The sequence below is a fragment of the Scyliorhinus canicula genome, chromosome 18 (assembly GCF_902713615.1).
Source record: "Scyliorhinus canicula chromosome 18, sScyCan1.1, whole genome shotgun sequence".
In the NCBI taxonomy this organism is placed as follows: domain Eukaryota; kingdom Metazoa; phylum Chordata; class Chondrichthyes; order Carcharhiniformes; family Scyliorhinidae; genus Scyliorhinus; species Scyliorhinus canicula.
Window position 1 is genome coordinate 120,028,487 of NC_052163.1, and position 23,779 is coordinate 120,052,265.

Here is a 23,779-nt window from a genome sequence, read left to right on the forward strand (position 1 = left end):
TTGTAGGAAATGGTCATTGCCTGGCAATTGTGGCACGAATGTAACTTGCCACTTGTCAGCCCAAGCCTGGATATTGTCCAGGTCTGGCTGCATTTGGATATGGACTGCTTTGTTATCTGAGGAGTTGTGAATGGTGCTGAACATTGTGCAGACATCCGCAAACATCCCCACTTCTGACCTTATGATGGAAGCGAGGTCATTGATGAAGCAGCTGAAGATGGTTTGGCCTCGGATACTACCCTGAGGAACTCCTGCAGAGAATTTCTGGAGCTGAGATGATTGGCCTCCAATCATCAAAACCATCTTCCTTTGTGCCAGGTATGACAACAACCAGCGGAGAGGTTTCCCCCTGATCCCCATTGACTCCAGCTTAGCCAGGGCTCCTTGATGCATACTCAATCAAATGCTGCCTTGATGTCAAGGGCAGTCACTCTCACCTCACCTCACCGCTGGCATTCAGTTATTTGGTCCATATTTGAACTAAGGCTGTAATGAGGTCAGGCACTGAGTGACCCTGGAGGAATCGAAACTGAGCGTCCGTGAGCAGGTTATTGCTGAGTAATTACCACTTGATAGCACTGTTGCTGACTCCTTCCATTACTTTGCTCATGTTGGAGAGTAAATCGATAGGGCGGTAATTGGTTGGGTTGGGTTTGTCCTGTTTCTTGTGTACAGGACACAAGTAGGCAATTTTCCACATTGCCAGGTAGATGCCAGTCTTCTAGCTGTACTGAAACATTTTGGCTAGGGGTGCAGCAAGTTCTGGAGCACAACTCTTCAGTACTATTGCTGGAATATTGTCAGGGCCCAGAGCCTTTGCAGTATCCAGTGCCTTCAGCTGTTTCTTGATATCACATGGAGTGAATCGTATTAGCTGAAGACTGACATCTGTGTTGCTGAGGATCTCCAGAGGACACCAAAATGGATATCCACTCGGCACTTCTGGCTGAATATTGTTGCGAATGCTTACCTTTTGTACAGATATGCTGGGCTCCTCCATCATTGAGGATGGGAATATTTGTGGAACCTTCTCCTTCAGGGAGTTGTTTAATTGTTCACCATCATTCAGCGCTGGATATGGCAGGACTGCCGAGCTTAGATCTGATGCGTTAATTGTGGAATCACTTAGCTCTGTCTATTACTTGCTGCTTATGCTGTTTGGCACACAAGTAGTCCTGTGTTGTAGCTTCACCAGGTTGACACCTCATTTTTAGGTATGCGTGGTGTTGCTCCTGGCATGCTCTCCTGCACTCTTCATTGAACCAGGGTTGATCCCCTGGCTTGGTGGTAATGGTACAGTGGGGGATATGCCAGGCCATGAGGTTGCAGATTGTGGTTGAGTACAATTCTGCTGCTGCTGATGGCCCACACGCCTCATGGATGCTCAGTCTTAAGTTGCTGGATATGCTTGAATTCTATCCCATTTTGCACGGTGGTAGTGCCACACAACACAATGGAGAGTATTCTCAATGTGAAGATGGGACTTTGTCTCCACAAGGACTATGCGGTGGTCACTTCTACCAATACTGTCATGGGCAGACGTATCTGCAGCAGGCAGGTTGGTGAGGGTGAGGTCAAGTATGTTTTTCCCTCTTGTTGGTTCCCTCACCCCCTGCTGCAGTCCCAGTCTAGCAGCTATGTCCTTTAGGACCCGGTCAGCTCGGTCCGTAGTGGTGCTACCGAACCACTCTTGGTGATGGACATTGAAGTCCTCCCCCCACCCAGAGTATATTTTGCAAACTTGCCATCTTCAGTGCTTCTGGGCGGCATGGTAGCACAGTGGTTAGCACTGTTGCTTCACAGCACCAGGGTCCCAAGTTCGATTCCCTCTTGATGCACTGTCTGTTCGGAGTCTGCACGTTCTCCCTGTGTCTGAGTGGGTTTCCTCCGGGTGCTCCAGTTTCCTCCCACAGTCCAAAGATATGCAGATTAGGTGGATTGGCGTGCTGAATTGCCCATAATGTTGAAAAAGGTTAGGTGGGGTTACTGGGTTACGGGGATAGGGTGGAGGTATGGGCTTAAGTAGGGTGCTCTTTCCAAGGGCTGGTGTAGACTCGATGGGCCAAATGGCCTCCTTCTGCATTGTAAATTCCATGATTCTATGAACAGGAGGTTCCCTTGCCCATATTTCATCTCAAGCCATGAGACTTTATGGGGTCCAAAGACAATGTTGACGACTCCCAGGGCAACTCCCTCCAGCCTACCATTATGCTGCCACCAATACGGGACCTGTCTTGCCGGTGAGACAGGACATATCCAGGAAAGGTGATCGTGGTGTCTGGGACATTGGCTGTAAGGAATGATTCTGTGAGTACAACTATGTCAGGCTATTGCTTGACTAGTCTCTGAGACAGCTCTCCCAACTTTGGCACAAGCCCTGAGATGTTAGTAAGGAGGACTTTTCAGGGTTGACGGGACTGGGTTTGCCGTTGCCGTTTCCATGCCTGGGCCAATGCCAGGTGGTCTGTCTGATTTCATTCCTTTTTTTTGTGTTTTTGTTGCGGTTGAATACAACTGAATGGCTTGCTGGGCCATTTCAGAGAGCATTTAAGAGTCAACCACATTGCTGTGGGTCTGGAGTCACATATAGGCCAGACTGGGTAAGGATGGCAGATTTCCTTCCCTAAAGAACATTAGTGAACCAGATGGGTTTTTACAGCAATCGACAACGGTTTCATGGTCATCGTTAGACTTTTAATTCCAGATATTTTATTGAGTTTAAATTCCACCACCTGGGATTCAAACCCAGGTCCCCAGATCATTACCCTGGGTCTCTGGATTATTAGTCCAGCGACAATGTTTAGCTCACTGGGCTAAATCGTTGGCTTTGAAAGCAGATCAAGGCAGGCCAGCAGCACGGTTCGATTCCCATAACAGCCTCCCCGAACAGGCGCCGGAATGTGGCTACTAGGGGCTTTTCACAGTAACTTCATTTGAAGCCTACTCGTGACAATAAGCAATTTTCATTTCGTGTACCTATTTCCAAACGTTTGTGCATGTATAACAAACATCTGTACCATTGTTACGGGCCAGAGTTTAGAGAACCCCAAAGTGTATCATGGAGTTCACCTGACCCACAACTTTTAATAGATTGTGGTATGGGGAGCACACGGTCCACTGCACAGTTATTGTGCAACAGAGCTTTACAGTACTTTTAAATTAAAACAATGTTTAACACTTTTTAAACCCACAGTAAACATCTTAACAACTATCAACACCAATAAATCCCCAAAGAATACAGTACTCTATAGATAACACTTAATAAATTCCCAAACAACATCCGGAAGATAGAAGACCCTTTTTAACACAAAGATCAGGTTTAAATTCACTATTGAGAGCAGTCATCCCTTTGAAATCACCCAATTGATTTGGAGACAGTCTTTAGTTTGCAGAGAGATCCATGCACATCTGCTGGCTTTCACTGCAGCTCTTCTCTCTGAAAACAAAACTAAAAACTCACTCTGTAGCAGCCTGCTCAAAAACGAAAGTAAAGCAAAGAAAGTAAAAAAACGACAGCCCAGCTCCACCCACTCTCTGATGTCACTGCAGCTCTCTAATAAACACCCATTTCTTTTAAAATTAATTTTAGATACCCAATTCATTTTTTTTCCAATTAAGGGGCAATTTAGCATGACCAATCCACCTAGCCTGCACATCTTTGGGTTGTGGGGGCGAAACCCACGCAAACACGGGGAGAATGTGCAAACTCCACACGGACAGTGACCCAGAGTTGGGATTGAACCTGGGACCACGGCGCCGTGAGGCAGCAGGGCTAACCCACTGTGCCACCGTGCTGCCCGGCAACACCAATTTCTTAAAGGTACACCCAGTACAACTGATCAATAAACCCTCATTTCTTAAAAGGTACTCTCACATGACACCATGCAAACATAACTTTCAAAAAGGGGTTGGGTAAACACTTGAAGGGAACATTTTGCAGGGCTTAGGGTAGGATCGTGGGACCAATAGCATAGATCTTTTAAAGAAGTGACTCAGGCATGATGGGCTGCATGGCCGCCTCCAATGCTATTTATCCTACAATTCTTTGACAACAGCCTCTCTTGTTAGGAATGTAAGGAGTCACTTTGGGAATGTTCTGCTGTCAGCTGGGTCTTAGATGTAGCACCACAGCCCTCCTTCTCTGAGCCTTACCCACTACCCATGGACATCTGAGTGGTATTGGGATATTTCCGGATGCCAGTATTCCGGAATCTGAATTCAGGTCCAAAAAAAAGACGGAAATTTTCTGTAGTCTCTCAGCTGGGACTTTTATGCCTTCATTGCATCAGCCAGCCTTGAACTTACCTTGAACTTTCCTAATAATAAAAGCGGTACAATTCCTGTACTGTGCACTTGACAGACTATGCCATGTCACACAGCTTATCAGCACAAGGTGGGTTCACAATTAAGGGTGTCAGGCAGAGGCTCACTTCTGCCTGGATGTAACCAAAGAGACAGGGGTTCCAGGAATGGGCCAACCCAAGTGGAACAAATACAATTTAGTTTGTCCTCAGCCCCAGATGTTCCTCACAGAGAGTTCCTCCTCTCCACGTCAGGAAAACCTTCGACTTCACATTCAGAACCCCCGGTCTAACCTTTTGACCAGGGGAGGACTGTCATTAACACCCTCTCCCTCCAATCCACAAGTGGAGGCGTTTTAAATGAAAAGTTATTATAAGCTTTGTTGAATTTATTAATCAATCTAGCAAATCTCCCATGTTATCGCTTAGTGCAAATTGTTTTATACTCTGTACATAAAGGCAGGAATTGTAAATGGCAGGGAGTATACTCCTGTTCCAATGCAAAGGGGTGTGGGGGAAGCTAGTTGTGAGGTGGATCTCTGGGTTGAGTTTAATGTTCAACTCCGAGGTGAGTTTGGTGAGAGGGGGCATTTAATGGAGCGGGAAGTTTGCGGGTGGGAAGGATTTGGGAAGAGCAAAGGTTTTCGAAAGGATGAAGGTTTGCCGGGGGTATAGGAGGGATGAGGGACCTCAGTTGTGAGGAGAGGTTGGAAAGGTTAGGCCTATTCTCATCGGAACACAGGGTTTAAGAGGTGACCCAGTGTAGGTTTTGAGATTGTGAAATATTGTGGGTCAATGGAGGAAATTCTTCCAGTCTCCGGATTGTCAGAGACCGGACATATGATTCAAGATGTGCATTGAGGGCCAGTGCATGTCCTGACATGCCGGTTTGCTTGGGAATTGCCTGGGAAGCTTCCGAGGGGCAACTACCTTGGCCCCTGGACCCTCCACAACTGTGTCCGACACTGAGTTAGAGTCGGAGACTTTGAAAAGTTCTGACTTACTTACCTAAATGGTTATCCAGGACATGTTACACAGAATAATCCTAGTCTAACTTTTGGGTAACTACAGAACTGATCCCTCTAATCACTCACACTGACCTCCCAACTTTGCCTTCAAAGCACCCAGCTACCTCTCATTTTTTTTAAAATTTAGAGTACCCAATTCATTTTTTCCAATTAAGGGGCAATTTAGCATGGCCAATCCACCTCCCCTGCACATCTTTGTGTTGTGGGGGCGAAACCCACGCAAACACGGGGAGAATGTGCAAACTCCACACGGACAGTGACCCAAAGCCGGGATCGAACCTGGGACCTTGGCGCTGTGAGGCAACAGGGCTAACCCACTGCGCCACCGTGCTGCCCCCCAACTACCTCTCATGACCTCCCTCCAAAATTCCCCTGAAGATCTCCTGACTACCCTTGACCAACATTCCAACCCAAACACCTCCCAACCATGCTGACTCCTGACCACTTTACTACCCCCGACCCAATCTGACTAGCCCCTGACCCAACTATCCCTCCCAACCTGTCCCGACTACTCTCGAAACCACCTACTCACTCACCCACCTACCTCCGCATCCACCTACCTACCTACCTATCTACCTCACTACCACGGCACCCATCCTCCACCTCTCCCACCTGCCAACCTACCCACTTGCCTCACCACCTACCCACCGTACCGCCAAGTCTATTCACTCATTCACTGACATTCACACTGGACAGCAGCTAGTGGTGTAAAAAGTGTATGTGTCTTATTTCAATTCAAAACGTTGTCATGATCTGGGACGTTCGATCTGAAAAGGTGGTAGAAAGTGATTCCATCAATAATTCTAAAAGGGCGTTGGACAGAAATTTGTGAATGAGGACCTCACAGAGTAATGGAAAGACGGGCAGGCATGTGGGACTAAATACATTGCATCGGCTTGATAGGCCGATTGGCCTCCTTCTGTGCTGTAAGCTTCAATGAATCTATGATTACAGATATTGGAAAAGATTCTACAGGATGGGGCTTCTTTTTTTAGGAAAGATAAGTCTTTTAGGAAATCTGATAAGGGCCGTTAAATGTATAAATATAATGGGCAGCATAGGTGAAAAAAGAACGTTTACACTTGTGGGAGATTCCAGGGACCATGAATCCAAGATCATTATTAATAAATCCAGTAGAAAAATAAGAAGAAACGTCTTCACTTGGAGCGTGGTTAGAGGGTTGGACTTGCTATCAGTTTGAAATGGTTGACAACTTAGATCCAGATTAGAAAAGTTGACAAATAAGATAAGGGAATAGAAAGATACAGCCTCATCTCTATGTGGCTGACTGAGACATCAAGGGGATATTGTTGCTGATCCCGAGTATGGAGGGATTTTGTAATGAGAAGAGGTTGAGTATTTTGGGCCTGTACCCATTGGAGTTTAGAAGAATGGGGGGTGACCTTATTGAGACATATCGGATTCTCAGGGGGCTTGACAGGGTAGATGCTGAAAGGTTGCTTTCTCTTGTGGGTGAGTCTAGGACCAGAGGGCATCATCTCAGAGTAAGTGGTCACCCATTTAAAACAGAGATGAGGAGGATTTGCTTTCCTTAGCGGGGTTCTGTACCGCAGAGAGCTGTAGAGGCTGGGTCATTAAGTTCAAGGCTGGCACAGACCGGTTTTTAATCAGCAAGGGAATCCAGGGTTACGGCGATAAGGCAGCAAAGTAGAGTTGAGCATTGTCAGGTCTCATTGAATGGCGGAGCAGAATCAATGGGCCGAGTGTCCATACCTCTGCTCCTATGTCTTATTGTAAGTTTGTCCCTTCCACTCTTTAAAGTGCCGCACCATATAGAACCAGATAGAACCACCAGAGGTTCAGCAAGAGGGGGGCTTGCTGTGGAAGACTGGGTTGGTCTTGGCAGGAAAGTCCAGTGAACCCAGCAATTGACTGTAAAAATAAAAGGAGAGACTAACATCTTTAGTCAGTCAAAAAAAAAACCACACAGGGGGTGGAAAGTTGTTTCCAAGCACCGAGAAACACAAGAAAAACGAAAGGAGCAGTCAATCATTGATAATGCCGTGTTACGCGCTCTCCACTGCATAACGAGATCTCAGGATGCAGCCATATGGAAGCACCTCGCAGGAAATCGGCCTTTTTCGAAATTTAATAAGGAAGTGATTGTTAAAATAAACAGGTGCAGGGAAGATTGTGCAATGTTTTTTTCTAATCGCATTGGAACTTCCATTATCCAACCTCCTATCACCGTTATCCATCGTCCCTCTTATTAATCTTCCACTTGTGTGGGACATTTGCTTCATCGCACAGCTTTGTTTCTCATTTTCATTTTGTCTCATCTTATTGAGTAACGTTTGTTGGTTGCATATTCCGAGGGGAATTTGGAGATGGGCGGGGGGAGTGGGGGGGGGGGGGGGGGGGGGGGGAGGGTGTTATTTAAATGGGTGGGAGGGTAACAGGCAGGAAAGATGCAGGAAAATGTAAATGTTTTAGAAAGGATAGACAGGAGGCCTGCCAGGGTGATATGAGGGATGAGGGATTTCGGATATGAGGAGAGGCCGGTAAAGTTAGGATTATTCTCCTTGGAACAGAGGGTTTAAGCGGTGACCCAGTATAGGTTTCCAGAGGGTGAACGGTTGTGACAGAGTCGATGGAGGAAAGGCTGTCCAGTCCCGGATTGTCGGAAACCGGACACATAACCCAAGATGTGCGTTTGGACCCAATGGATGGAAGCCCTGACATGCCGACCTCCTTGGGAATTGCCTGGGAAGTAAGTTTCCGACATACTTTTGGTGTCAGTTGAGGCTTATTTGACAGCAGTCGTATTTTTGGAGGTGGAAAGCCAAGGCCCCCAAACCAGCGGCTGAAGCCTGAGCACAAAGATGTAGGATGATGCTCCCAGTGCAATACTGAGGGAGTGCCGCACTGTTGGAGGTGCCATCATTTGGATGTGATGTTAAACTGAGGCCCTGTCTGCCCCCTCACTGGATGTCCTAAGGTTCCATGTTCAACAAAGAGCAGCAGAGTTCTCCTGGTGTCCTGGCCAATATCCTCTCAACAACATCTAAAACAGAATATCTGGCTACCCATTGGAGCTTGCTGTGCACAGTCTGTTCCCTATATTACAAGAGTGACTCTATTCGTCAAAAGTACTTTATTGGCTGTCATGCGCTTTGGGATGTTCTGAGGTCATTAAGGACACTATATAAATGCAAGATTTTCTGTTTTATTCATTTCCACGTCAAGAATATTGCTGCATGATATGTGGCCTGGATAAGACCCTGAGGAACTCCTGCAGTGATATCCCAGGACTGAGATGATTGACCTCAAACCACCCCAACTATCTTCCGTTGTGTTAGGTAAGATTCCAACCAGTGGAGAGTTTCCCCCCTGATTCCCATTGACTTCAGTTTTGCTAGGGCTTGGGCAACAAGGTGGCACAATGGTTAGCACTGCTGCCTCACTGCACCGAGGACCCCGGTTCGATCCTGGATCCAGGTTTGATCCCAGCCCTGAGTCACCGTCCGGGTAGAATTATTACGTTTTCCCCGTGTCTGCGGGGGTCTCACCCCCACAACCCAAAGATGTGCAGGGTAGGTGGATTGGCCACGCTAAAATTGCCCCTTAATTGGAAAAAAAATGAATTGGGCACTTTGAATTTAGAATTTTTTTTAAAAGGTTTTGTTACGGCTTCTTGAAGCCATACTAGGTGTCAACTGTTATCTTTTTTTTAAATTGTTTTTTTTAATTTAGAGTACCCAATTCATTTTTTCCAATTAAGGAGCAATTTAGCATGGCCAATCCACCTATCCTGCACATCTTTGGGTTGTGAGGGCAAAACCCACGCAAACACGGGGAGAATGTGCAAACTCCACACAGACAGTGACCCAGAGCCGGGATCAAACCTGGGACCTCGCCGCCGTGAGGCAGCAGGGCTAACCCACTGCGCCACCCTGCTGCCTTGTCAACTGCTATCTTAATGTCAAGGGCAGTCACCTCGCTGAATGGCCGCTAAGGCCATTTCAGAAGACAGTTAAGAATCAACCTATTTGCTGTAGGACTGGAATCACATGCAGACCAGTCCCGGTAAAGTTGGCAAGTTTCCTTCTTAAATGACACAAGGTGTCGATCCTAAATGACGATCCTTTCCAGTTCAAGGTGGTCCACAGGGCCCACATGACGGTAGCCCGGATGAGCAGGTTCTTTGAGGAGGTGGAGGATAGCTGTGGGCGGTGTGGGGGTAGCCCGGCCAACCAGGTACACATGTTCTGGGCATGTCCGAAATTGAGGGGATTCTGGCAGGGATTTGCGGACGTTATGTCAGAAGTCCTGGAAGGGAGGGTGACTCCGAGTCCAGAACTGGCAGTATTTGGGGTATCGGAAGAGCCGGGGGCAAAGGGGGGCAGGGAGGCCGATGTCCTGGCCTTCTCTTCCCTGGTGGCCCGGAGACGGATTTTGCTGGGATGGAGGGACTCGGAGCCCCCGAAGCCAGGAGTGTGGGCCAGCGACATGGCAGGGTGTCTCAGTCTGAAAAAAAATCAATTTCGCTTTGAGAGGATCAATTCAGGGGTTCGTCCAGAGATGGCTGCTGTTCATTGATTTCTTCAAGGAAAATTGAACGTTAGCAGTAAGGGGAGGGGGGTGTGGGGGTGGGAGAGGGGGTGGGGGAGGGAAACAGGAGGCATGGCAATGTTAGGTAAGGACAGGGAACTTCGTATATGGGTAATTAGGGGGTAGGGCAGCGGTAGCAGGGAACATTATTTCCCGTTTTTTGTTTTGTAACTGTTTTGCGTGTGCCAACCCGCACGGTTGTTTAAGAAATGATATTGTGTTAAACTGTGAAAAATACAAATGCTTCAATAAAGTATTTTCTAAATGATGATCCTGGTTGTTGTATGGTCACTATTACTAATGCTCGCGGTTTATTCCAAATTTATTTAATTAATTGAATTTAAATTCCCAGCTCCATGGTAAACTACTGCCTCTGGATCATTAACCCGAGCCTCTCATTCCGAATCCAGTAATAAAATAATAATGCTCCTGTACTCTCATGAGTGCGTTTGTTTAATATGTGTGTGTGTGTCGAGAGAATGCAAGTGTATGGGTGGTATGAATGTATGCATGGAGTGAGTGTATGTCAGTGTGTGGGTGTGCTTTTCTGCTTTGTCATGTTAATGTCACTATCCCTCCCCCATTACCCCCCCCCCCCCCCCCCCCCCCCCCCCCCCCCACCCTCTGTGGCTACTTTATCCCCAATGCCTCCTCTTGACACCCAAGTGAAGCAGAACTCTGGAGGAGTCAAAACAAACTTACTGCACCGAGCAGGTCCAGGGTCTCGACATGTTCCTCACCACCTGAAAGTAAAAGAGAGAAATGCTTCAGTGACAACTCATTGCATTTTACTCTTAGGCAACTTGACATGTGGTTTAACCCTCCCAAAAAACGAGTCAATGGGAATCAGGGGGGAAACTCTTCACTGGTTGGAGTCACACCTAACACAAAGGAAGATGGTTTTGGTTGTTGGAGGTCAATCATCTCAGTCCCAGGACATATCGATGGGCCGAATGGCTGCCTTCTGCACTGTAAATTCTATGATCAATGATCTCTGTAGGAGTTCCTCAGGGTAGTGTCCTAGGCCTAACCACCTTTCGCTGCTTCATCAATAACCTTCCTTCCATCATAAGGTCAGACGTGGGGATGTTTGTTGATGATGGCACAATGTTCAGCACCATTTCTGACTCCTCAGATACTGAAACAGTCTGTGCCCATATGCAGCAAGACCTGAACAACAATCAGACTTGGGCTGATAAGTGACAGTAACATTCGCAACAAACAAGTGCCAGGCGATGACTATCTCGAACAAGAGAGTGTCCAACCATCTTTTCTTGGCATTCAATGGCATTACCATCACTGAATTCCTCCCTAACAACCTCCTGGGGGTTACCATTTACCAGAAACTTAATTGGATTAGTCATATCAATACTGTGGCTACAAAAGTAGATCAGAGGCTGGGAATTCTGTGATGGGAAACTACTGTCTCCCCAAAGCCTATCCACCATCTATAAGGCACAAGTAAAGGTTGTTACAGAATATCCTCCATTTGTCTGGATAAATGCAGCTTCAAAAACACTCAAGAAACTCAAAACTATTCAGGATAAAGCAGCCTGCTTGATTGGCACCCCATCCACCGCCTCAAATATTCATTCCCTCTCCCACCGATGCACAGCGGCAGCCATGTGTACCATTTACAACTCACCCAGGCTCCTTTAACAGCACATTCCCATGATCTGAGACAGCTACCACCTAGAAGGACAAGGGCAGCAGATGCCTAGGAACACCACCACCTGCAAGTTCCATGCCAATCCACACACCATCCTGACTTGGAACTTTAGCACTATTCCTTCAACGTCACTGAGTCAACATTCTAGAACGATGTCCCTGACAGCATTGTGGGTGTACCTACTACTCCAGATGGACTGCAGCTGTTGAAAAAGGCAGCGTGTGACGCGCTGCTCAAGGGCAATTAGGGATGGGCAATTAAAATGGTGGCCTGGTTAGCGACGCCCACATTTCTTTCTCCCTCTCTATTGCACGCGTGGTGTTTCTGTGGAGTTCAAATTATTTCATTCACCGAGATAGGTTTGAAATTGGTCTTGGGGCAAAAACATTTCATTGTACTATTTGAAGTCAAGCAAGTAAAGATCTTACCATTACCCTGGTCAAATTCTGTATCGCTGGAACATCTTTGCTACAGTGGACTCTGGTGATTGTGTTTGGCGTGAAAATGGCTGGCGTGTCTCCCTGCATTAGAACAGTGACTACACTTTAGCTGTAAAGCATTTTGTGAAGCCCTAAATGGAGCTGCCCTTCTGAATAAATAAGGTACTTGTACGGTCAAAAAGCCCATTGAAAATGGACATTGCCCAAAGGTCTGCATTTAGAACAATAAGCTACTTAATTTACCTTATTCCGGTGACACAGGAGATAGTTGGCCTGCTATTGCTCTTAACAATTGCGTTCTTTCTTGGTGTCTGATGGGCAATGCCCACCGGTTGAAAATGGAAATAGAGCAAGCATAGCCACCAAGAAGCTGGTGGATCAACACACTCAACGTCTGCAAGTAAGGGTGGCTGTGGATTTTCTCATGAATTTCCTGTTTTTTTGAGGTTGAGTTGTTAAAAGAGACACAGAAAGTAGAACAAATAGCTTTACGGGAGGGACAGAGAGTCTTCCTGGCTCTGTTGGCCGGAGCAATATCATATCTGTATGAGGGAGTAGGGTGGGGGTTTAAATCGCATTCCGCTCTTGGCTGATGTTTCAGCCCAGCATTGATCTTGGTGGAGAGTTGCATGATGGGCCTTGGTCCTTCACCTAGGCTTCTGAGTTAAAATAAAAAGATGACGCATTCATCCCTCAACATTTTACAATCCTTAAGAGCTCAACAGTCACACTCATCCCACTGGGCAACAGATTGGGACACCCTCTGGGTGGTATGCCCAGGAATACAAGATATTTTGTCCTGTTTTTCTAAAGCCCACATTCTCACCTTCAATACAAAAAAATAGTCTTAACAAAAGACGTCACTAATCCCTTGTCCTTGCCTATTTATTCTTCTCACCTCATCCCAGGCTCCGTGGTCCATGCAGGTGTGTGCAGGAGCTAGCATTCCACACATCTTTCGCATTCTAAAGTAGCTCTTTGCTATACTAACCCATTGTGTAACCTGACGCTTTATATAACAAGACCGTTGCTGCATATTGCAGGAGAAATCAGTTACAGCTATAGTTTACATTTTGACTTCAGCAAGTAAAGGAAGTATTTTCTTGAGAAGGAGACAAAAGGGTGGGAGGGGGTGGAAAATCCAGCTCTAGGCCGGGATGCCTCTCACCAACGCACTATTCAGCTTCCAGCTCCCTCTCAAGGAAACAAGTCTTTCATTCTTCCCCCGGTTCAACATCTCACCTGAAAAACTGCACTTCTGACAGTGCAGCAGTCCCTCAGTATGTTGTGCTGCGCAGTTGCGTGGATAGATCAGAGAAGCTGGGGTTGTTTTCCTTGGCGAAGAGAGGTTTGGGAGAAGACCTGATAGAGGTGTCCAAGATCATGAGGGGGTCCAGGCAAAGGACATGGGGAGAATCTGTCCTCATTTGCAGAAGGGTCGACAACCATTTAAGTTGATTAGGGGGAAAAAAAACAAAGATGGCAGGAGGGAAAAAAATGTATGCAGCAAGTGGTTACAATCTAGAAGGCACTGCCTGAGAATGAGGTGCAGGCAGGTTCAATCGTGGCCTTCGAAAGAGAATTGGATTATTATCTGAAGAGGAAAGATTTGCAGGATTATGCATAAAGCAGGAGTGTGGAACCACCTGAGTTGCCTTTGCCAGCATAGATACAATGGGCCAAGTGGCCTTCTTCTGTTCTGTAATCATTTTCTGACTCGATAGGTAGGATTTTTTTTTAAAATTTAGAGTACCCAATTATTTTTTCCAATTAAGGGGCAATTTAGAGTTGCCAATCTACCTATCCTGCACATCTTTGGGTTGTGGGGGTGAAACCCACACAGACACGGGGAGAATGTGCAAACTCCACACAGACAGTGACCCAGGGCCGGGATTCGAACCCAGGTCCTCAGCAACGTAGGCAGCAATGCTAACCACTGTGCCACCGTGCTGCCCTGATGGGTAGGATTTTAAGGATGATCCGCAATTGGCGCTAGCCACCCTAAAAGTCGGCATGCACCGCACAATCACCAGCTCTTCAACTGCCATTTAACGCTCACCTGAGTGTTGATTGGCAGTGTTCGAGACCTCTGTCTGCCCTTGGAAGTTGCAGTGGCCAGAAGCGATACTGCAACACTCTGCCTGGAACTAGGTCCCGGGACCGTTGAAAAGGTAAGTACTGGTGGCCCAAGGGATGGAAGGTAGGAGTCACCCTGGGAGGCGGGGGCATTGTGGGGTAGGCTGGGGAGGGGAGGAATCCCAGAGTTCCAATGTCCTGGGGGGGGGGGGTGCCAACATTGAGGGGGCCTTCAGAGGCACCCGCCTCCCCCAACCTCTCCAATCAAGATGGGGAAATTGTTCTGTGTCAGTTTCCCACACTACCTGCACCCTATCCCACTTGCCTAAAAATTGAGGCTGGGCGATATAAGTCCATTAAGTGACCACTTAAGAGGCTTTATAGGTGAAGGGGGGGGGGGGGGGGGGGTCGGGGGGAGATTCCCACTAAGGCACTGCTCACCCAAGCATGAAATTGTGTCTGGGTTTGGGTGGGCAGGATCCCGGCCAGAATCCCAGGCAGAATCCTTGTGTGGCACTGTAGCACAGTGGTTAGCACTGTTGCTTCACAACGCCAGGGACCCGGGTTCGATTCCCAACTTGGGTCACCGTCTGTGCGGAGTCCGCACATTCTCCCCGTGTCGGCGTGGATTTCCTACGGGTGCTCCGGTTTCCTCCCACAAGTCCCAAACGACGTGCTTGTGAGGTAAATTGGACATTCTGAATTCTCCCTCTGTGTACCTGAACAGGCGCGGAGTGTGGCGACTGGGGGATTTTCACAGTAACTTTATTGCAATGTTAATGTAAGCCTACTTGTGACACTAATAAAGATTGTTATTATTATCATTCCAGAGTGCTAATGGCAGTCCCTAGAGAGAACAAAAGATGTGAAAGGCCAAACAGCAGAGAAACTAACATCAGAGGATGAATTGTAGATGTGGGGGGAGGGGAAGGGCGAAGCAAAGAGGAGAAAGGTTAAGGAAAAGTGGATAAGGTGGGGGGGTGTTAAATATATATTAAGAAAGAAAGAAATGGTAAAGGACAGTTAAAATGAAATGGGATGAAAACAAATTGTGGAGGTGGGGTAGAGCCGATCATCTGAAGTTGTTGAATTCAATGTTCAGGCCGGAAGGCTGTAGCATGCCTAACCGGAAGATGAGATGTTGTTCCTCCAGTTTGCGTTGAGCTTCACTGGAACATTGCAGCAGGCCAAGAACAGACATGTGGGCATGGGAGCAGGGTATTTTGATAAAATGGCAAGCAGCAGGAAGGTCAGGATCCTGAATGCGCACAGACCGAAGATGCTTAGCAAAGCAATCACCCAGTCTGCGTTTGGTCTCTCCGATATAGAGGAGACCACATTGGGAGCAACGAATGCAGTAGATCAAATTAGAAGAGATGCAAGTGAAATGCTGCTTAACCTGGAAAATGGTCTTAACGTTGAATTCAACAACTTCAGATGATCAGCTCTACCCCACCTTGACCCATTTGTTTTCATCCCATTTCATTTTAACTGTCTTTTACCATTTTATTCTGTCTTAATATATATTTAACAGCCCCCAAATCTTATCTACCTTTCCTTAACCTTTCTCCTCTTTGCTTCCCCTTCCCCTCCCCCTACATCTACAGTTCATCCTCTGATGTTAGTATCTCTGCTGTTTGGCCTTTCACATCTTTTGTTCTCTCTGGGGACTGCCATTAGCACTCTTTCCCCTTGGTTTCTGTGGCCATTCCCACCCGGTTTCCCCGGGTTTCTGTGGCTATGACTCATCTTTCATTCGCATTCCACAGTATAAATATTTTCCACTTTCTCTGTCTGTTAGCTTTGACAAAGAGTCATTGGACTCAAAACGTTAGCTCTTTTCTCGCCTTACAGATGCTGCCAGACCTGCTGAAATTTTCCAGCATTTTCTCTTTCGTGTGATGGAATACTCTCCACTTGCCTGGATGAGTGCAGCACCAACAACACTCAAGAAGCTCGACACCATCCAGGACAAAGCAGCCCTCTTGATTGGCACCCCATTCACCACATTTATCATTCACTCCCTCTACCACCGATCGGTGCACAGTGGCAGCAGTGTGCACCATCGACAAGATGCACTACAACAGTTCACCAAGTCTCCCTCAACAGCACCTTCCAACCCGCAACCTCTACCATCTAGGAGGACAAGGGCAGCAGATACGTGGGAACACCACCACCTGGAAGTTCCCCTCCAAGCCACTCACCATCCTGACTTGGAAATAAATGAGGGTTCCTTCACTGTCACTGGGTCAAAATCCTGCCCAAACCCTTCCCAACAGCATCACAGGTATACTTACACTAGGTGGACTGTGGCAGTTTAAGAAGACGGCTAAACACCACCTTCTCAATGGAAATTAGGGATGGGCAATAATTCTGGCCTAGCCAGCGAGGCTCACATCCCTTGAGCGAATACATTTTTTTAAGTCACAGAGTTCACAAGAAGCCAATCACCTTATGCTGGTCTCACTGAGCTCCAATAACTGTGAATTGACCAACAACTTCCAACCAAAAGCTGAACCTTACTGCAGCAGCTTTGCCATGGATCTCAGTGATAGACCATTGGGTGGTGTGCATATAAGAGCGGCATGGCTAACCCTTGCTCTAATTTCCTATTTTCTGTTCAGTGAAATATTTTTTTTTATTTTTAAAAAATAAATTTAGAGTACCCAATTATTTTTTCCAATTAAGGGGCAATTTTGCGTGGCCAATTCACCTATCCTACACATCTTTGGGTTGTCGGGGTGAAACCCACGCAGACACGGGGAGAATGTGCAAACTCCTCACGGACAGTGACCCAGAGCCGGGATTCGAACCCGGGTCCTCAGTGCCGTAGACAGCAATGCTAACCACTGCGCCACCGTGCTGCCCTGTTCAGTGAAATATTGACTTTCAGTCAGGCACAGGGCTCCCTGAGATGACCTGTCCAAGATCAGTTTGCCTTAACACAAAATATCAGTAGGACAAGCCCGTAGCCGGCTTATGATACCTCCTTTTTAATGAGCCGGGGTATCGTCAAACCATCTGCAGTCATCTTCAACATTCCTGAGCTTCTAATGAAGTCTCAGGGCTCCATCAACAGCAGACTAACCAGCTAACCAATTTAAAATGGAAGAACAACTGGTTAAGAACATTAATATCTTTAAAACCCAAGACCATTAGCCAGCTTGCATTGATCCAGCCTGGAGCTGTTCTGTTCACTGCTTGATTCCCCGTAGTTTGTGCGGATTACATGGAGATGAAGTTACTTTATTTGTACATGGGTACTGTGTCTGCACTTTGATCTTGTGATGTCAATTCTGCGGACGTGCCTCTAACATGTTGGTTGACACTACACACATGGAAATATATCAAACTGGCTGAAGGCAACTCTTCGTCAGGCAGAGGTACTAACGATTACCACCACCATCGTCACCTTCCCACGCCAGACCCCACCAAACTTTCTCCACAACTGTCTTGAAGACACTGGGCGGGATTCCCCATTAACCGACGCTGAAATCGGGGCATGCAATCCGATGGAGAGCAGCTCCTGATGCCGAAATTGCAGCAGGAGTTGGTTTCATGCCCAATCGCAATGCTCAGGCTCCTCGAAGACGGCGTCAATATGACACACGCCGGGCATAGCGGCAACACCGTTCACGTATCATTAGTGGTCCCACCCACGATGCTCCGCCTCCGATGGGTCGAGTTCCCGACGGCGCGGCCCACACGTGCTCTCACAAATCGTGAAACTGGCGTGGTGACTGCTGAGAGAGAGAGGGCGTACAGACAGTGTCCAGAACTGTCATACTTCACCGACAACCGTCCCACTGGCCGGGGAGCTTCTGCCAGGGTTGGGGGGAGTAGTAGGGAGTAGCCAGGAGGTGGGCAGTGGGGTTGGGGTGGATGGGTAGGCAACAACATTACCACAGCCGGCAAGGCAGCTGTGTGTGTGTGGGGGGGGGGGGGGGGGGGGGGGGGGGGTGTATTGTTCAAGCGCGGCTGCAACTTGTCAGCCTGTGCATGTCGATCACGGACCCGGCGAATCCCAAACTGTTTTTCATGGGAATCGATGGTGTTCCACATGGCACCAGTGCTAGCCCCTCGTCGGTCGTGGAATCGGTGTGGGTTTGGCGCCGATTTTTCTGACGTGAAAGTCCACGGATTCTCCGTTGGCGTCCACACTTAAGCCTCAGAAAAGGAGAATCCAGCCCATTGACTTTCGCTTTGGTGTGACCTGTCAGCTCCGCGCCCTCACAATCCGCTTCACTTCAAGTCTGGCACAGAGACGCTCAAAAAAGAGATGGGAATGAAAATGTTCTGAAAAGCTGGAATCTCACAATATATAGGTTAATGCCCTGTGGGAGAAACTATTTGTGCTGGGGAAGGGATTAGAGGTGCTGAAAGGTGTGTTTGTTTATACTATATGAAAGAGAATCACCTCTTTTCACTGCCTTTATCAAGGGCAATGTTGGAATAAGAGTCTTTGATGAACTCAGGCACGGCTACGAAATAAACCTGTGAAAGACAGATACAAGAAGATGCTATAATCTCATTCCAGCTGCCACTGTTGCTTTCTCATACCTTCAGGATAGTTGACCTGGTTCCACGGGACCTTTGTGAGTTTGACATTCCCAGGCGATGTCTTTATTCGAGTTGTGGCCGCACTTACAGCTGTCAATAGTCCAAACTGAAGTGTAGTCAACAGGAACAGCAGCATTTCTGACCCCAGGCCCTTTCTGACAGGAATTATCCGGCTCCGATCACGAGGCCTCTGCTTTTCTTTATGTTTGTATCTCAACTTTTCCTTCGTTTTCTTTTTAGGTACCGTTCAAACAGTGCCCCTATAAACGTGCCCACACTTAATGTCCACACTTGAGCGCTTTTGAACTTGTAGATCACTGGGCAGGAGCAGAGGGTGGACCTAAACCTGTTTAGGATAATTTCAGTGCCTTAAGAGCGATACCATGGGTAGAACCCAGGAATGGAGGGAAAATACTTGCAAAACAAAGAGTCCCATGTTTCAAAGTAGCAAAATAAGACCCTTAATAGCCACATTGCTTGGTTAGCACTGTTGCTTCACAGCGGCAGGGACCCAGGTTCGATTTGCGGCTTGGGTCACTGTCTGTGTGGGGTCTGCATGCTCTCCCCGTGTCTGCGTGGGTTTCCTTCGGGTGCTCCGGTTTCCTCCCACAAGTCCCGAAAGATCTGCTTGTTAGGTGAATTGGACATTCTGAATTCTCCCTCAGTGTACCCGAACAGGCACCGGAGTGTGGCAACTAGGGGATTTTCACAGTAACTTCATTGCAGTGTTAATGTAAGCCTACTTGTGACACTAATAAAGATTATTAATCGATTTTTAATAATGTTCCTACCAATAAAATATTCTATTAAAATTAAAACCCTTCATTGTCTCACCCCTTCTTATCTCATATATCCTTCTCCATCTCTACAACTGCCTCAAACAACCTACTAGCTTTCTACTCCTCGCACACCAGCCTCTTGTACAACTACCCCGACACCCTTTTCACCCCACCAACTATCTACCACTTAGGCCCCTTCATCTCCAAACACCTTTGCTTTTTCACCTCCCTCATGAGGACAAAGCAGCCCCTTTGATCGGCACCCCATCCATCGCCCAGAACATTTACTCCCGGAACTCAGTTGGCTGCAGTCTGTACCATCTACAGTAGACAGCAACCTGTCAAAGTTTCCTTTGGCAACGCCTTCCAAACCTGCATGGGAACCTACCACTGGAGGTTCCCCTCCAATCTACGTATCATCCTGACTTGGAAATATATCGGCATTCCTTCACTGTCGCCGGATCAAAAATCCTGAAATTCCCTCCCTAACAGCACTGTGGGTGTGCCTACACCACATGGGCTGCAGCGGTTCAAGAAGGCGGCTCTCCACCACCTTCTCAAATTGCCTAACCAGTGAAGTCCACATCCCACGAAAGAATTAAACAAAAGTGTGTCTTATTGTTTGTAGGACTCTGCACTGCTCCTCTCTTGTCTTATGTTTCCATGGGGTTTACATAGAACATACAGTGCAGAAGGAGGCCATTTGGCCCATCGAGTCTGCACCAACCCACTTAAGCCCTCACTTCCACGCTATCCCAATAACCCCTCCTAACCTTTTTGGTCACTAAGGGCAATTTTTCATGGCCAATCCAGCTAACCTGCACGTCTTCGGACTGTGGGAGGAAACCAGAGCGTCCGGAGGAAACCCACACAGACACGGGGAGAATGTGCAGACTCCGCACACACAGTGACTAAGCAGGGAATCGAACCTGGGACCCTGGCGCTGTGAAGTCACAGTGCTATCCACTTGTGCTGCCGTGCTGCCCTACACGTCACTTGAGCCTGGGAAAAGTGTGCTATAAATGCAAGACCCTGAGCGCGATTCTCCGCTCCCCAGGCCAGGTGGGAGAATCGCAGAGGGCCACTCTGGCACCCCCCGCGATTCTCCCACCCCGCCCAAAATGGCGTGTCGCGTTTTGCGACACGCCGCTCGGAGAATCGGCGGTCGCCGTTTTTCCCGGCGACCGCCGATTCTCCGGCCCGGATGGGCCAAGCGGCCTGACGACCCCGATGGGTTCACGCCGCCGGCAACCATACCTGGTCGCTGCCGGCGTGAACATCGCGCGACAGGTAAGTGTGAGGCCTGTGGGGGGCGGAGAGGGGATCGAGCACCACGGGCGTGCTCGGGAGGGGACTGGCCCGCGATTGGTGCCCACCGATCGTCGGGCCGGCGTCTGTAAACGACTCACTCTTTCCCCTCCGCCGCCCCGCAAGATCAAGCCGCCACGTCTTGCGGGGCAGCAGAGGGGAAGACGGCAACCGCGCATGCGCGGGTTGGAGCCGGCCAACCTGCGCATGTGCAGCTGACGTCACTTAGGTGCAGCCGGCCGAGTAATTCTCGGCGCGCCGCTTTGACGCAAGCGTCAAGGCCTGGCGGCCCGGCCGAGTTTCCCGCAACGCCGCTCCTAGCCCCCCGGGGTGGGGGGAGAATAGGGGGCGAGGAGCGGCCTCCGATGCCGGAGTGAAACACTCCGGGTTTCACTCTGGCGTTGGCCGTTGCGGAGAATTTCGCCCCCTGGGTGGGATTGTCCGGCCTCCCAGCCCCCTGATTCTCGGCAGCGGGAGGCAGCACTCCATTCCTTGACAATGGGATTCTCTGTTCCTGCTGCTGTCAATGGGAACTCCCATTGAAACCGCCTCGCACCACTTGGAAACCCGTGGGTGGGAGTGCGCTGTCGCCGGGGACCAGGGAATCCCACCACCAGTGAACGGCCGGAGAATTCCGGCCTCTGTCTTTCTGTCCAGGACAATAAATTGAGGGAGCGAAGGAAATTGTGTGCAAATCCCCGTTCTCCCCGTATCTGCGTGGGGTTTCCTCCGGGTGCTCCGGTTTCCTCCCACAGTCCGAAGACGTGCAGGTTAGGTGGATTGATCATGATAAATTGCCCTTAGTGACCAAAAAGGTTGGGAGGGGTTATTGGGTTACGGGGATAGGCTGGAAGTGAGGGCTTAAGTGGCTCTGTCGCAACATCCCGGCGAGATCAGTTTCTCTCAACGATTTGCCTAATCGTTGTCAGTCAGAAATGGAAGAAAAATGTGATAGTTCATTCGGCTTCTCAACAATTCTCAGACAACTGGCTCATTCTGACAATGGTCAACATGTGTTGAACCCCTCTGAAACCAGAAACCCCAAAGACCAATGTCTGCTTCATACAGAAGCTGTTAATGAGTCTACTTTCCATGATTTGTTGGCACATTATTAAAGATAAAGAATAATGGGCGAAATTCTCCCCAAGGGAGACAAACTGCCGACGCCGGAGTGAAACCCGGAGTGTTTCACTCCGGCGTCGGAAGCCGCTCCTTGCCCCCCTATTCTCCCCCCCTCCCCCCCCCCCCCCGGGGGGCTAGGAGCGGCGGCGCGTCAATCCCGCGCGCCGGGCCTTGACACTTGCATCAAAGCGGCGCGGCCTGAATGACGCAGCCAGCGACGCCTAAATGGCATCACCCGCGCATGCGCAGGTTGGCCGGCGACACGCCATTTTGGGGGGGGGGGGGTGGGAGAATCGCGTGGGGGTGCCAGGGCGGCGTGGCGTGATTCGCACGGCACTCCTGTGATTCTCCCACCCGGCGTGGAGGTCGGAGAATCGCGCCCAATTTTTGTCGACTCATGTTACTGGTCACTAGATGTTGTGAATATATACATATATAATATATATATATAATTTGAGCAACTGCTGGCAAGGCATGGTGAAACATTTAAAAGACTCTTGCCCCTTTACAATATAGAGTTAATTTAATAAGGGCACACAGCAGGTCAGGAAAAGTCACCTCACATCAGGAAATTGTGGGTTCGCTGACTATGTCTTTCCTCTTCTACCCGTTTGCAAAATTAGTTCTCCTGTTTATCACGGTGGTTCTTAGTGCTACGACTAGGGTTGTCCCGGGTGACCAAGTTGGCCACACTCTCACCTCAGAGTCAGAAGGTTGTGAGGTCAATCCCACTCCATAACACTTGAGGGTGAAATTTAGGCTGACACTCCCAGTGCGGTGTTGAGAGGCTGCAACACTCTCAGCAGGCCGACATTTTGGAAGCGACGTCCTGTCAGGCGATGTAAAAGATCCCATGGCACGATTTTGGAAATAGGCGCCTGGAGTTCCGCCTGATAACTATCCCTCAAGTAACACAGGTAAAAAAACAGATCATCTGGTCATTATCACGTTGCTATTGGTGGGATCTTGCTGTGTACAAATTGTCTGTCGTGTCTCCTATATCACAACAGTGACGGCACTTCAAAAATACCCCAATGACTCTGAAGTGCTTTGGGATGTGCTGAGGTTCTGAATGGTACTATAGAATTGCAGCGGGCCAGAATTGTGCATGATTAATGCACACCCAATCCGACCTCACGAGAAATCATGCGAGAAGACGTTGGGTATGTGTCCTGAGGTCACTGTGCATGCGTGTAACATTACGGTTGGCAGACGCTCGCAGGAGTTGGAACCAAGTCCACCAGCAATTAAATGGCCAATTAAGGCAATTAAAGAGTCGATTGACAGCAATTTCTATTTTGCGCACGTGGTTTTGCAGTTGTCACATGGGTAACACGGGCAGGCGGACAACATGTTTTATCAGTTTCTCATCCAAGGGTGGGTTAAAAGGGTTCCGCAGCACAGTCGATTAGACTGCTTTTTTCATTTAAACGTTTGGACCACTCTTTCAGCCAACCCATTAGAGGCGGGGTGGTCGGGGGCCGACCTCACATGATGCATCCCATTGGACTTAATGAACAGGTGAAACTCTGCGACTGTGAAGGCAGTACCGTTGTCTGAGACAATCACCACTGGTAGGGTGTCTATGGCAAAGATTTGCTGAAAGGTATACAAATAGGCAGCCAACAATAATGCCCATCTTTGCACTCTGACCGACCCTATTGGCGTCCCGCCAAACGGTTTATCATAATGAAAAACGCCAAGTATTGATTTATGGTCCGAACCCATGAAGTGAAGTGTCGACCATAAACATATTGATTACATTTTTTTACTGCATAAATGACTGGCAGAATGAAGCGTCGCATGTGCCTATTATGGATTTGGCTGGGTTGAAATGGACCAGTGAGACCGGTACTGTGGCTGCTGCCTCTGTATCGACCTCCAATCTCAATGAAGGGTGTTTTATTTTATCTCACCATGTTGA

General features: G+C 48.4%; 1 protein-coding gene across 1 annotated transcript in view; it reads right to left on the reverse strand.

Annotated features, from left to right (window-relative positions):
• rgmd (RGM domain family, member D) overlaps positions 1–23,779 on the reverse strand; it is a 103,541-nt gene that overhangs the window by 33,486 nt on the left and 46,276 nt on the right. The window contains exon 2 of the mRNA XM_038777690.1: positions 10,604–10,644. Coding sequence (XP_038633618.1) covers positions 10,604–10,632 — 29 coding nt within the window. The 5' untranslated portion in view covers positions 10,633–10,644. The remainder of the gene's footprint in view (positions 1–10,603; positions 10,645–23,779) is intronic.